The sequence below is a fragment of the Neolamprologus brichardi genome, chromosome 10 (assembly GCF_056152115.1).
Source record: "Neolamprologus brichardi isolate AB-2024 chromosome 10, ASM5615211v1, whole genome shotgun sequence".
NCBI lineage: Eukaryota > Metazoa > Chordata > Actinopteri > Cichliformes > Cichlidae > Neolamprologus > Neolamprologus brichardi.
Genome location: NC_142113.1, coordinates 21,360,389 through 21,373,988, shown reverse-complemented (window position 1 = coordinate 21,373,988; position 13,600 = coordinate 21,360,389). Strand labels below are relative to the sequence as shown.

General features: G+C 40.8%; 1 protein-coding gene across 2 annotated transcripts in view; it reads right to left on the bottom strand.

Annotated features, from left to right (window-relative positions):
* The window catches only part of nsg2 (neuronal vesicle trafficking associated 2), a 45,349-nt gene extending 32,469 nt beyond the window's left edge, over nt 1-12,880 (bottom strand). Inside the window, exons 1-2 of one of the 2 annotated variants that reach the window (XM_035905255.2) lie at nt 12,549-12,880; nt 11,982-12,148 (exon numbers count right to left, since the gene is read on the bottom strand). In XM_035905255.2, the coding sequence (XP_035761148.1) occupies nt 11,982-12,110 (129 nt within the window). In that variant the 5' untranslated portion in view covers nt 12,111-12,148; nt 12,549-12,880. Of the gene's footprint in view, nt 1-11,981; nt 12,152-12,548 lie in introns of both variants that reach the window. The other variant, XM_006784948.3, reaches the window with a different exon arrangement.
* Nucleotides 12,881-13,600: the final 720 nt, after the last annotated feature.

The following is a 13,600-nucleotide window of genomic DNA, read 5'->3' as shown; positions in this document are numbered from 1 at the left end:
TCAGAAATGCACATGAGGAATCAACTGTGCTGAACAGGCCAATCACAGTAGTTGGGGGCTGCGTTGATGCATCATGCAGTTACATTTCTCAGGAGGTGCTAGTCAGGTTATGTTTTACGTTACGGCATAGATTTCCCACTGAAGCATAAATGGGATGTAAGCACTCCCCTCATGGCAACATCACTCTCCAGCAGCAGCAGCCTCCCCCAGACGGAAAACTCACACCCAAAGTAAAGGACCCAGGACCATTTATTGTCCAATATCCAGTGCCCATGTCTTAGCAGATCTGAGCTGTTTAAAGGCATGAGGAAGACCTACTCAATATTAGACAGGTAGTTTTAATGTTGTGGCTGGTCAGTGTAAAACACAAAATTCAGAAGCTCTTCCGAGATATTTTGACAGAGACATTTTCTTGGTCATGAAGTAACAAATCTTATGGCAATAACATTATAATATTGTGCTTAGCGCTTCCTCTACAAACAAATCCAAATCAGCAGGTTTAAGGGTTAGAAAATTCGATTCAGTTAAATTTTATTTATTCAGCGCCAACACAACAGTCACCTCAATGCACTTTATATTGTAAGGTAGATCCTACAATAATACATACAGAGAAAAACCCAACAATGATATGACTCCCTATGAGCAAGCACTTTGGTGACAGTGGGAAGGAAAAACTCCCTTTTAACAGGAAGAAACCTCCAGCAGAACCAGACTCAGGGAGGGGCGGGGCCATCTGCTGTGACCAGTTGGGGTCAAGAGTGCCGGCTGATATTAGACAGTGTATGAGATGACAGCACATCAGTCAACTTTTCAATAATTATATTCTAAGGCAACAATGTTAGCTCTCTTATTTTGGCGCTGAATTAAACCTTGGATTTGGAAAGCTCATATCAGACACCTGTCACCGCTTACTAAGCTGTCTTGCTACTTTCTGCTGGCAGCTAGAGCAAAACAAAAGAAACAAAAAACTGTCCCAGTAGTGTCAATTTTGCACTCCTCAAGCAAACAGGTTTGGAGCTGTAGTCCAAACAGAGTCTTCAAAGCTCTGGTTTGCTTTCAGACTTCCAGTTGTGTTGTAGGAGGTCCACGTTCAAAACACGTGGGAGGAGAAAGCAGATGGGCTTTCCTTAGTAACATAACATAGCTGAGCTTCTCTTGATGAAGATATCAACCCACGCACACTCAAACATAAAAAAAACAGTTTGCATTGCAAGTCACACTTCTGCGGTAGTGTCTGGCTGCACGCACATGTATAAGCAGTTCTTAAGATTGTCTGGAGGCTATATTTGCACAGTCTCCTCTTGCTAGTTTTGATTCCTCTGTGATGCTTTTTGTGGCCCTGGTGTAAATGAACAACAAAAGAGGTGCATTTTACCAGGTTGCATGCACTTCACCACTGCAATTACTAAAAAGACTAAGTGTCCCTACTGGTTTTGTGCGTTTCCTGTATACTAATGCACAGAAGACAGGGCAGGGAATAGAGTACAAATGACAGAGCAGAGGAGAGCTGGATGGAGAGGAAAAAAAAGAACAAGAACAATGTCTCAGTGTCCTTGAGGCTAATTGTGCTGCCTCTGAGCGGCTCTCCGTCACTTTGAGACAAAGCCAGAAACTGCTGCGCACACAAACTGGCTCCACTATCTGAATAACAAAGCTGTCAGTTGGCTGTAGAAGCCTCTTATCTAACAGTTGAAGGCCGCAGTAGGTGTACTGAATACTGCGCATTTGATTGGACCCCTGAGGCGCTGGTGCCCCAAGGCTTTCCGCGCAGTAACACCAGACGTCAGGCTTGCCATAGTTGTAACTAATGTCTCAATTTTGGCTCAACTTCCCCATTCTCCAACTCATTTCACAATAACATGCTCGCAGCCTCTAGGCTCAAACACACCAGCGTTTTATTTTGCTTCATTACTCTTTCCCCTTCTCTAAATCTCACTCCTTTATTTCATATTACCTAATGAAGTGGCCATCAGTCAACATTGCCTCATTTACACAGCTGTTAGCTGTCAGCCAGCTCGTAGATGTCCCCTGAACAAAGTGGCACCATCTCTGATCAGACAGGTCTAAATACTCTTTGGGAAACCTTAAATTTATGAACAGAAAAATCTTATTACTAACACTGGATGTAAATGTGTATAAATAATGCAGATGTGATATGAAGACTGAAAAAAAAGCAATTGCAGCTTGCATTATTATCATTGTGCATGAGCAGCCTTTTATTTCTTTATGTTAGTAGTATGATTGTGCACTTTTTTTGGCAAAGCCTGCAGTGAAGTGTTTGCGATAGCAGTGAAAGTCAGGTAGGTGGCCAAAATTAAATATCTCAGCAAATATCAGATTTTCATGAAAGGCCGCTAAAGCTATTTTAGTTACCCAGCACATAAACCAATGTGGCTTTGGTGAAGCCTTGACTTTTTCTTTTTTTTCCATTTGAAGAAATAAATATGACAGCTATAAAGTGGAACACCACAAAATGCTATAGGGATGCTTATCAGAAGATCTTTCAACAATCAAAGAACCATTCAGAGGTGGACTGTCCTGCTGCATAAACCAAGTGAACTTTAGCATCAGGGCACGAACTGATGATCAGACACTGTCCTTCAGGAGTTTCTGGTAGAGAGTGGAATTAATGGTTTCATCACTTGCAACAAGTCTTCCAGGTCCTGAAGTCTTTTTTGGTCAGCAGTGGTTTTTGCCTTGGATCTCTTCCATTTATGCCATTTTTGCCCAGTCTCTTTCTTACATTAAACTAAGAACGCTGACCTTAACTGAGGCAAGTGAGGCCTTTTACATGACTTGATGAATTTCAGTAGGCTGTTTTGGGAAGGTGTTCACTGTTCCAAGTTTTCTCCTTTTGTGGATAAAGGCTTTCACTATAGAGTCCCAAATTTTTAGAACTGGCTTTGAAACCCTTTCCAGAATAATAGAAGCCATTACTTTGTTTCTTTAAATCATAGTACGATCTGTTGCTCTTTTAGCCTATTTAAGGGATTTCTTGATTCAACAGGTCTGGCAATAATCAGAGTTGGACATGGCTCATAACATTGAACTCAGCTATGCAATTAATTCATGATTTGACAAGAGAGGGCAATTACTTTTTCACATATGGCCAGGATTTTTTGTATTCACACAGATTAATCTCTATTATTATTATTCTTTTATTATCTTAAACATTTAAGTGTGACTTAGAAATCAGGAAGGGGTCAAATATTTGGTACAGGTAGCTGGTACATGAAAAAACGTATTCAGTGGGAGATCACACAACCCATTTAGTCCCTTGTAGTTGTACTATTGTACTATTATTGCTGTTTATGATGGTACTTCTCTGTCTCAGCAGTGGTGCAGCACATCCTGCAGTTTTGGTAACACACTCCTGTAAGTGTGGAAACACAATTTTAATTTCCAGAATACCAGCGTTGCACGTTAACACCGTTTTATCCAAATTTTGAGTCTTATTTATCAGTTTGTATATAAAAAATATTTATTTTAGCTATTAATATTTCATTCCTTCTACTGCATCTGTGAATAAAATTTCAAATTAAACCACCCGTATTAAAAATACATCACCATGAGTTTTCTGTTTTTAATATATCACTGGCAGGCGCTTCTATATCTGGAAGAGGCGGGTTAATGATTCCCCCACCTACATGGGTACAGCCTCTCCAGCAATTTCCTTTGAGAATCTATTTACAGATATCAAATTAGTCATGTATATTTTATGTAAACATCCTGTTTCACTGTGACCTTTTAATACTTCTGTGTCTGACTCAAGAGTCACTTTTAGATATGTAATATATCTCTGTGCAGTAAGCTGATGATTGCCTCACAATGTGACGATGGACACTTTGGTTGCCAACAGAATTTATAGATATGTGGGGTTTTTTTTGAAAACACACGTTTCTATATTTGAGTGAAGGAGCAAGTGATTGAATAAGGCACGAAGAAGTATATGAAGTGCATTTCAGAAAAGATGGCTTAAGCTCATCAAACTCAGCCTGCCAATCTCTCTTTGTGTCTCTCCATCGTTCCATCTCCAGTCACAGTATTATTATTTTTTTCTTTTTTTCAGATTTGATATACCCTGTGGAAAAGCTGTCAGAACATTTCTTCTTTGCCCATCTTCCCAGTATGTGAGACCTGTTATCGCAGTGAACACTGTTTCGTTTTTCATCCCTAAGAACTGAGCTGTGGGAGAGAGTTGGTCTTTGGTGAAGTTTAGCGTGGAAAGCAGCTGTAGATACATTTTTGACACCTTTGATTCTTCGGGATTCCTTGTGATAAAAATAATTCATGAAAACCATTAAAAATAGAGAAGAACATTTGTACAACATGAGTTATAACAGGATGAACTGATGTTAAAATCAAGACGATTAATATTTAATTTAAATGACAGCAGACATTCACGTTGGCACATTTTTTATCTTAACTAGTTAAAATAAGGTAAATCTGTTATAACGTTACTTTTGTTTTTTTACTGCTGGATCAGGAGCCTATATTATCTTTAAATCTATTTACTTTTTTTTTTAAATAATGGTCTTCAACACATAAATACGGGGATCTCTGCAAATCAAATCTGAGTACTTCATACTACAATGCACTTCATTACTTAAACCTGTCCAAGTCCTGGCTAATGCAAAAATGTATTCAGCGAATCAAATGGCAGGAATTCAAGTATATAAGAATTCCAAACATGGTTAAGACAACCTGCTGAAATTTTAACTGAATTAAGGGAATTAATAGGGAACAAAAGTGATTTAAGTGACTGTAAACATAGCATGGTTATTGGTACTTAACAGGCTTGGCTGAGTGTTTCAGAAATGTGTGATTGTTAGGGATTTTCCTACACGACCATCTCAAAGGTTTATGGAGAACGATCCATAAAAAGAGAAAAAGTGAGCAGTAGTTCTCTGGGTGAAAAAGCCTTATTGATGTCCAAGGTCAACAGAGAATAGCCAGACTACTTCAAGTTAATAAAAAGGCAATAGAAACTCAAATAACCGCTTGTTACATCCATGTAGGGATGTCATCAGAACTTAAGAGTAAAATTCTTTAATTGTGACTGCACTTGTTTTTATTTGGTACTGGAGGTATAGAGGCAGGGAACTCATCAAAGTTAAAAAACAGAAGAATGTAAAAATGTTGCCTGGTTTAAAGAGTCACAGTTTCTGCTGTGACGATGGTAGGGTCATCTGAATTGGCGGGTAACGAGCATGGATCATGCTTTTTATAAACAATTCAGGCTCATGGTGTAATGACATGGGGGATATGTTCTTGGCAAACTTACTACCAACTGAGCATGGTTTTAACACCACAGCCTACCTGAGCATTATTGCGGACCATGTCCACCCTTTTATCACCACAGCTGTTTAGTTCATATGTTCATATGAAAATAAAAATCTTAATCATGGCGACCTATGAAAGAAAAGCTTTGCACCATTACCATGACCCAACAATTACTGGGGCTCAATCCTGAAGGTCTCTGTTAGCCTGTCAGAGTGAGTACTGCTGGTCCTCTTATCAGGAAAGTAAGAGCAGCTATTTGCATTCCCCAGCATCTGAGGTAGAAATCAATCTGTGGTTACACAGACAGAATATAAACCACCAGGGCTTTAAATCCGGAGGTGCAAGAGTCCAACCAACCAGCAGCACTGCAGTACTGTTGGATTACACAGTGGAAAGAAAGCATGAGCCCTGAATGGCTGCTACAGTATAAAATAAACACAAAACTGTTGAAGGCTGAACATGCATACATGTATTTCATTCATTTAAATACTGAAGATAAACTCATACTGTCTATTATTTTGCATGAATTTAATGATCCTTAGGTCGCCTTAAGGTATTCTTCAACTAACTAGTGTTCAGTCAAAGCAGTACCAGCTGTTCACTCTATAGTGATGGTAAACTCACTGTTATCCTTTTTTATGCATGTTTCCCAACATGTTATGACAGATGATTGACAAAATGATTAATTTCTTCCTTTGGGAAATACTCTATATGGAATCTAAATCTAATCATAAACAAAAAAAGGTTTCTAAATGATCCCCCGCTAAAGCTTGCTATTCAAACTGTTAAACAAAAAACAGACTGTGTAGGCTTTGCGTTTCATCTGATCTGGCCTACAGCCTCTGTGCACATCCAGCCAGATAAACGTGTAAAAAATGTATTTATAATCTGTGGCGATTTGGCAAATTAACATGAGCGATGGTTCATCTGGTTAGGAGGCCCAAAGCCATCACAACGCATAAGAAATCATCCGCTGATCCATTACTGATTTGACTGCCTGATGGAGGGTTCTCAATACCAGGAATTCCTCTATAATTTATGAGGATAAGAACAAAGAATCGTAAAAAGAAAGAACGAGACTTGAAAGCGTCTCTGAAGTAACTGAGGGAAGTGAGAACAATAAAAGAATGAGGATGTGTGTTAAACAGGACGAGAGTGATTGTAAGTCTCTTACTGCCTTTGAAGCAAGTCTTGGTAGCTTAGCTTTGTTCTTAGAGGAATGATAAACAGAAACGATCTGCGTGTCTCTCTCAGAGTCAGTCCACCTCTTGCCACCCTCCTCTGGTTGTTGTTGTTGATTTTCTTTCAAACTACCAGAAATCCAATCAAGATATTGGTGGCCCAGCAGAGGCCGTGATGCATCTCTGCCCAAATGAAATCAAATCGAATGCTTTTCTAATGCCTCAGCAGCATTTTCCTTCCATGCGTTGGTGTTCCTGTAAGTGTATGAACTTTACTGTCATAAAGTTACCCCGCCCCTGCAAAAATCTGCAAATATCCCCGAGTAACCCTGTAGCCGGCAAGGTCACATACTCATCAGACAGGGATCAGGGGGAAAACAGCTGGACTCGTATTTGTAAAGCCGCTCACAACTGCACCGCTGATGTGGGGTACTAGTCGGGTCACATGACCTACTAAAACCTCGCTTTGGCTTTAAAGGACAAAGAGAACAAAACTGGTCTCAGATCAGATTTTGAGAGAATGATAAAAGCTGATTACCAGTGAACTCTTTCTGGATAGGGCAAGTGGCAAAAACAGCAACCCACTATTCAGTGAGATTATGAAAGCCTGTCGCAGCAACGAGTCTACAGTTTCTGATTTAGACAAAGGAATGTTTTCCTACAGATATAATCAACGTCAAATAACAAAATGATTACCAGTATAGGTTCCTTTACTCAAAAAAGGTAATGTATTATACTTCCTGTCATTTTTTTAAACTTTACATTACTTAATGACTCGCTGAATAATGTAATTCTTTACACTACTTGTTGCATTACTGTGGATTAAGGCCTTTAAATCTTTGTGAATATTTTATTATTAATGAAGTCATTCACATCAACTGCAGAAAATCCGCAGCACAAATTTACAGCATTTGTAGCTCGATTTTTCAGATCAAAATAAACAGATCTGACCAATCAGACCACTGCATTTGGGAACATGTGTATTCATACCTCATGACACCAGTATTGAATATTCATCCATCTATTTTCTTCTGCTTATTCACATGGGCAGCAGCCTAAGCAGAGAAGCCCAGGCCTCCCTCTCCCTAGCCACATCCTCCAGCAACACCAAGACCAAGGCACTCCCAGGCCAGCCAAGAGATATAATCTCTCCAGCGTGTCCTGGGTCTGCCTCAGTACCTCCTCCGACTGGGACATGCCCGGAACACCTTGTCAGATGCTCAAACCACCTCAACTGGCTCCTTTTGATGTGGAGCAGCAGCGGCTCTTATCTGAGTGCTGGATGGCCGAACTCCACACCCTGTCTCTAAGGACGAGGCCAGCCACCCTTTGGAGAAAGCTCATTTCTACCACTTGTATCTACAACCTCGTTCTTTCAGTCACTACCCAAAGCTCGTGACCATAGGTGAAGGTAAGAACGTAGAACGACCGTTAAATCGAGATCTCCTGCTCCCCTTGCTCGTGAACAAGACTCGGAGTTACATTAGGGTCCACTTGGAGCAGTAACTCGTACCTGACATAGAGTCGGCACTCCACCCTTTTCCGGCTGAAGACCATGGCCTCAGACTTGGAGACATGGAAATAGTAAAATAACACAATTTTGCCACAGACTCATAGCTGGACGTTGCTCCGGGTCAATCAGCTCCCTGAAAAAAATTTTCTGCCTCCTAAAATGTGGTCTCAGCTCTGCCATGAGTTCAAACTGCCCCACTGACATCCTGAAATATGCATGAAAGCAACCGTGTTTCGGCTTCAACTCTTGGAGAAAACCATGAAATTCTCAATGCTGCTGCCTTCTCATGAGAATTAAATGAACCCAGAATCTCGGTTTCTTCCTTTTCTTGTTCAGAAACATCAGAACCAGCTTAATATGGCTTGTTTTTGATGTTCTTTTATTCACAATGTGTTTTCTGAGGTCGAATTTCCTTCTGTAGCACAATGTGTTGTACACTTTACACAACGAGTTTGGATCTGAAACATTCAGAATTCTATGTTGCTTTTTTGCAGCACACTTGGTGTGTTAACAATATAAACTGTAGATTACAGCATGACATGCTGGTACAAATCCCTATCCTAATGAGGACATACACATGGTCTGTCTTTGATTGTTTAACTTTTAAACCAAAGTCAACGACACAACATTGAAAATCAGCCTAAAGGGACTTTTAAGTGATTGCTACAGTGACTCTACTGTCCAAAAAAAGGTAGAAATGGATGCTACATGGCTACTAGTCAGACTGCTCATCACTGTTGTTGTTTATGATCAGGCTCTGGCTGCTGGACTAGACTCTGCATACCCTCAGCTTTAATGTCACTTTGGGTTCTTTGCTAGCTTTGTGTTAGCATGCCGTGCAAATGCTTGCAAAGAGCCAATGCTGTGTTAGCAGTACAGTGCCGCTGTTTCTGTCCTGGGTGCAGCTTACATTTTACCACCGTGCTCTGGTATTTTTGTACAATGAAAATGAAGGTAATTCTCAGACCTATACTCCTCAAAAGTCAAACACTGCTCCACCATTTTCTTCCTCCCTGCTAAACTGAAAACAGCCGATTATAGTGCAGGTGTGCAGGAAGAAAAGGGCGCATTTTATGTATTTGTGTGCAAATAGTGAAATAACGTAATGTTATTTAATCAACGTGTGGTACTAAAAAAAATAGCAATGTGATTACTTTGTAATCTATTACACCCAACACTGGTGATAACAATGAGAAACAAGCTGTCTGGTCCTCTGTGCTTTCTAGAGCTGAATAGCATAGATTCAGCTTAATGTTATCAGTCTGACCCACAGTTTGACTGCTTTGGGTCTCATGTGCAAGATTGGTGGCTTTATGCAAATCAGGAACTCCAAAGAAAAGGGACTCCAAATGAATTATAAAGTTGTTTCATAAGAGCTTAAAATATAAACAGATGAATTTTCTAGAGATTTCATCAAATAAGCTTATAATATAGGCTAACGTGCTGTATGTAGAACTTGAATTAAATTAACTGCATTAGCAATCATCAACACCCCCCCATAAAATCTGATGTCTAATTAAAAATTTCATTATTTCTTGGCTTCTCTTGCATTCATGCATCACTTACCAGGAGGAAAATTCTCACACTTACAGCTCCAAACAAATGCTAAGATTAAGCAGCAAATTGACCTTTCTAACTCCCACACTGTCCTGACTGTTAACAAATGGATCCACTTTCGCTTGCATAGTGACAGATTAAAAGCAACACACACACACAAAAAAAAAAACTTGCCACGGTTTTGTTTGCTTAGTGTCCGAATGCACAAATGAGCACAAAATAAATGAGCACACAGAGGGGCTGAACTAACAATTTCCCAGTCCTGGGAGCAAGCCGGCAAAATCTGCATCAGCTGTCAGCAGATTTATCCAAAAGCAGCAAGCAAATGCAATTTTTGTGGATGCATCTCCTGAGGCATGTAAAAACTCAAAAACAAAGCCAAACAGAAAAGAAAATACATTAAAAAAAAAAAAAAAAACTGCAAGCCATCCTGTTTGACCTCTTTTCCTCTTAAATGTCAACAGCAATAAGTCACTGGATGGGGACTTATACTCAACTCAGGTTATTCTCTCTGTCAGTCTCCCTTTTCAGGTAATCAATATAAGACATATTTGTGTAGTCACACAGTACAGTAATACAGCAATGTATGTGCACAGTGTGCGTGAGTGTGTGTGTGTGTGCAAAGGCAGCTTCATCTACAGTACGTAGCAGTGTTGGTGAATCTGCTGGGACTGATTTAATCAGAGTAAAATGACTGACAGCTCTACTAAGAACGTCGTTTCACAAACTGGTGACAGAGACGACCCGTCACTCACGTGCACGCACGCGCCGCCTTTGTTGTAAGTATGCGCTGCTAGAATTCCCGCAAGTACAACCGTGAATGAAATTGCAAGTGTGTGCGTGTGTGTGTGTTAGCACAGTGAATGGCAGGTCTCCTGAGTTAACAGGTAAATGAAATGGAAAGCGACTCTGTGCTTCCCTCAGCAGAATCTGTGGGGTTCAGGCTGTGCTATCTGTTTCGCTGCGCAGCAGGCCAAATGGGAACTCGTTTCATCCGGTGGAGTTTTGCGTGTGTACGCTCAAAAATTTAAACCCTTTGTTAACGCATTTTTCAAAAAACGGGGTGACCATGATGTGAATAACACAAGCACAGCTAAACTTCAAATTTAAACGCACAGCATAAGCCTCTTACATTTGCCACATACAGTATAAACGTCCGGAGAAATGACATCTCCCTTAATGGGAATATTCCAGCTATGGAAGCCAGACACTTATTAACATCGTCAGCTGTTATGCAGCAACATTTTCACTCATTTGTCGTCGTATTTCTGGCCATTTCTGGCTGTGTAGCTCCAATATTGACTCTCTCTGAGCTCAGATGTTCTCCAGAGGGAAATATCCAGCTCCTAAATGTTCCACTCTACCACCAGCTAGTTGCTTCGTGTCTGTCATTCAGTGATGTGAATAAAGTACATTTGGTTGTTAGAGGCTTTTCACTAAAAACGTCTAAACAGCAACTAAATAGGGGGGATTAATCATGCCATAAAGCTCCTTACAGCTACACATGAAGCTGATAGCTCTCTGTTGGTTTACCAACTCCAATAAAATACAAAAATATGGAGTTACAGTCCAAAATGATGGATTTATTTCACAAAATGTATCTAATTTGATTTGTTTTTACTTCTACAATTCATTGGTCACTTGGTGAGAGGAGAAATATGGATTAATATAGCTGAAAAATGTTCATCCTCACATCCAAACAGCGAAACAAACAATCCACAATAAAGCTTTCATGTGTGCAAAAAGTGACAATGAGCTCGCCTTGCTGCCTAATTCCATTAATTCTTATAATGCGCAATCAGTGCTGCTCTCTCTTCCTACCCGGCACATACACCAATCGGCGCTGCACTGCCACCATGGTAACTGGATTAACGAGCGGCGGCGCAGTTACTATGGGATGTCAAGATGACAAATGACAGTCTGTCTGGCACCAAATCTGTCTCCTAATCTCAGCTGGAAGACAAAGGACATGGCTGGGAGACAAATGAGATGAATGAATGTGTGAATAAATGGAGAAAGAAAACATAATACACACACACACAGATGGCAAATAAAAGTAAAAATCAACATAATATAAATCAACGTGATTTTGAGACATTTAGTGACCCATTGTGAACTACAAATATGAGGTCCTGCAATCCTGGGATAACAGGAGATCACCTCCATCAGGAGTGAAATACTTCCTCACCAGATAAAGGTGAACACTCACATCAACTTTGTATTGATCTGCAGTGATCCTCCCCTTAAGAGGGTGGGGGACAAGTGGTTTCAAACAATAACAGCAAAATGCCTCCCACAGCTTAACAGAGCCATTATATCACCTTTTTTTTCCCTTTGCTGTGTTTGTCTGTGTGTGGGAGGACGGCACAGGTCAAAAGCACTGAGGCAATGGCAGCCAAGGCAGATTTGGGAAGAAGATGCACAGAAGCTGGTGGGCAGTCTCTCACCTTGTCAGGTGCTTGGCTCTGGAGGCTGCCAACATCCAGTGGAGTGATGAGGGGCACATTCTGAAAGCCGTCCTCCACGCTCACAGGTTTGGCGCCTTTGTCCTGCAGATTACTCCCCAGCTTCACCATCTTCAGCCTTTAGTATTCCTTTATTTCCCCGAAGCCTGCTTCTGAAAAGAGGAAGTTTTGCACCTTTACAGCCTCTCAGGTCAATGAAAGCTGGCAAACGCAGGTTGATTGATGGGGATGATTTTTAATGAAATGGTGAATAAAAATGTTGAATTAAGCGGAGTGTAGCTGTGAGGCAGCTTACGCACAAAAAAGTGCTCAAATAATGCCTGAATGATTGATTAGTGAATGATTAGAGTAAAAACAGGAAATCGGAGGGAGGGGATTTTTTTTTTCGTTTGCATTGAAACATGTATCTGAGTGAAAACTACCGAAAAACAAGGAGGGGGGAAAAAAAAGGGAAATATGCATTCTGTCTTCAGCACCTTCTCTCCATCACAACAAAACCATCAGAAAATGAACAAATAACGCGTAAAAAAAAAATAGGCTGATACTTACAGCTGCTCGTCCTTGTCCGCCCGGTTCCTCCGTGCTGCGGCACTGTTTGTGTGGACAGAGGCGGAGGGAGCGCAGATGAGGAGCAGGTGAGGCTGGAGGATGCTCTGCGGCGTCGCTGCTGCTGATGCTGCGGGAAAGCTGCGCTGCACCGCCGGAGACAAACTGGATGTCTGGCGGCAGGTTTCCTACCAGCAGGCAGCCCAACCCCCTTAATCCAAACAGCCTCTTCCTCTCCGAGCTGCTAACGCCAAGCCGCTGGAGTTGCCACTAGGGGGATGTTTGGGTTTTTTTCCTCCTTTAGGAGTCTCGTTTGTTTTGCCAAAGTGGAAACTGGACTGTCGTTGCTTTTCAAGTTACCTGGTAAAGTCCGATTTTTCACCAACATATTTTAGAGCATTTTGGTCACTTTTGTTTGTTAAATGAATTAAAGCAGGTCAGGATCTAGCGTTGTGAATACACAGATCTAACCCGAAGAATAAAAGTGGACTGCTTGGGCCGGATTGATTTTGCTCTCCACCCTGAATATGACATCCCGATCACTTAAAAATTCTCATTTCACCAGTTTTAAAACGGACATTTTCCATAAGGAAACAACATTACCCGCGTCACGTGAAGGCAGCATGAAACATGCGGGACTCAAACTGGTTTCTTTGGTCCTACAGCGCCACCTGGCGGTTTAACAAGTGACACGCAGCCAGTGTAACAGTGCAGCTGATATTTCAAAAGAGGGCGTGTCCGTAATAATTTACCATTATCAGGTGGAGGCTGCACAAGGTAGAAACACTACTACTGCTAATACTACTAAAACTAACACTCCATCAAATACAGTTGCTTATCATACGAATAATACTAATACCGCTGGAGACAACTGGCAAGCTACAAATACTGCAAGTAATACTTGCTACTAATTTCATTGTACATATAAAATAACAATAAAGCGCCATTCTATCCTGTTATTACTAAAACTAGCACTACTGTAAATTATTACTGCTTCTACTAATCCTACCAATGAAAATACCAATACTACTAGCATTACTGCTAGAGACAATTGG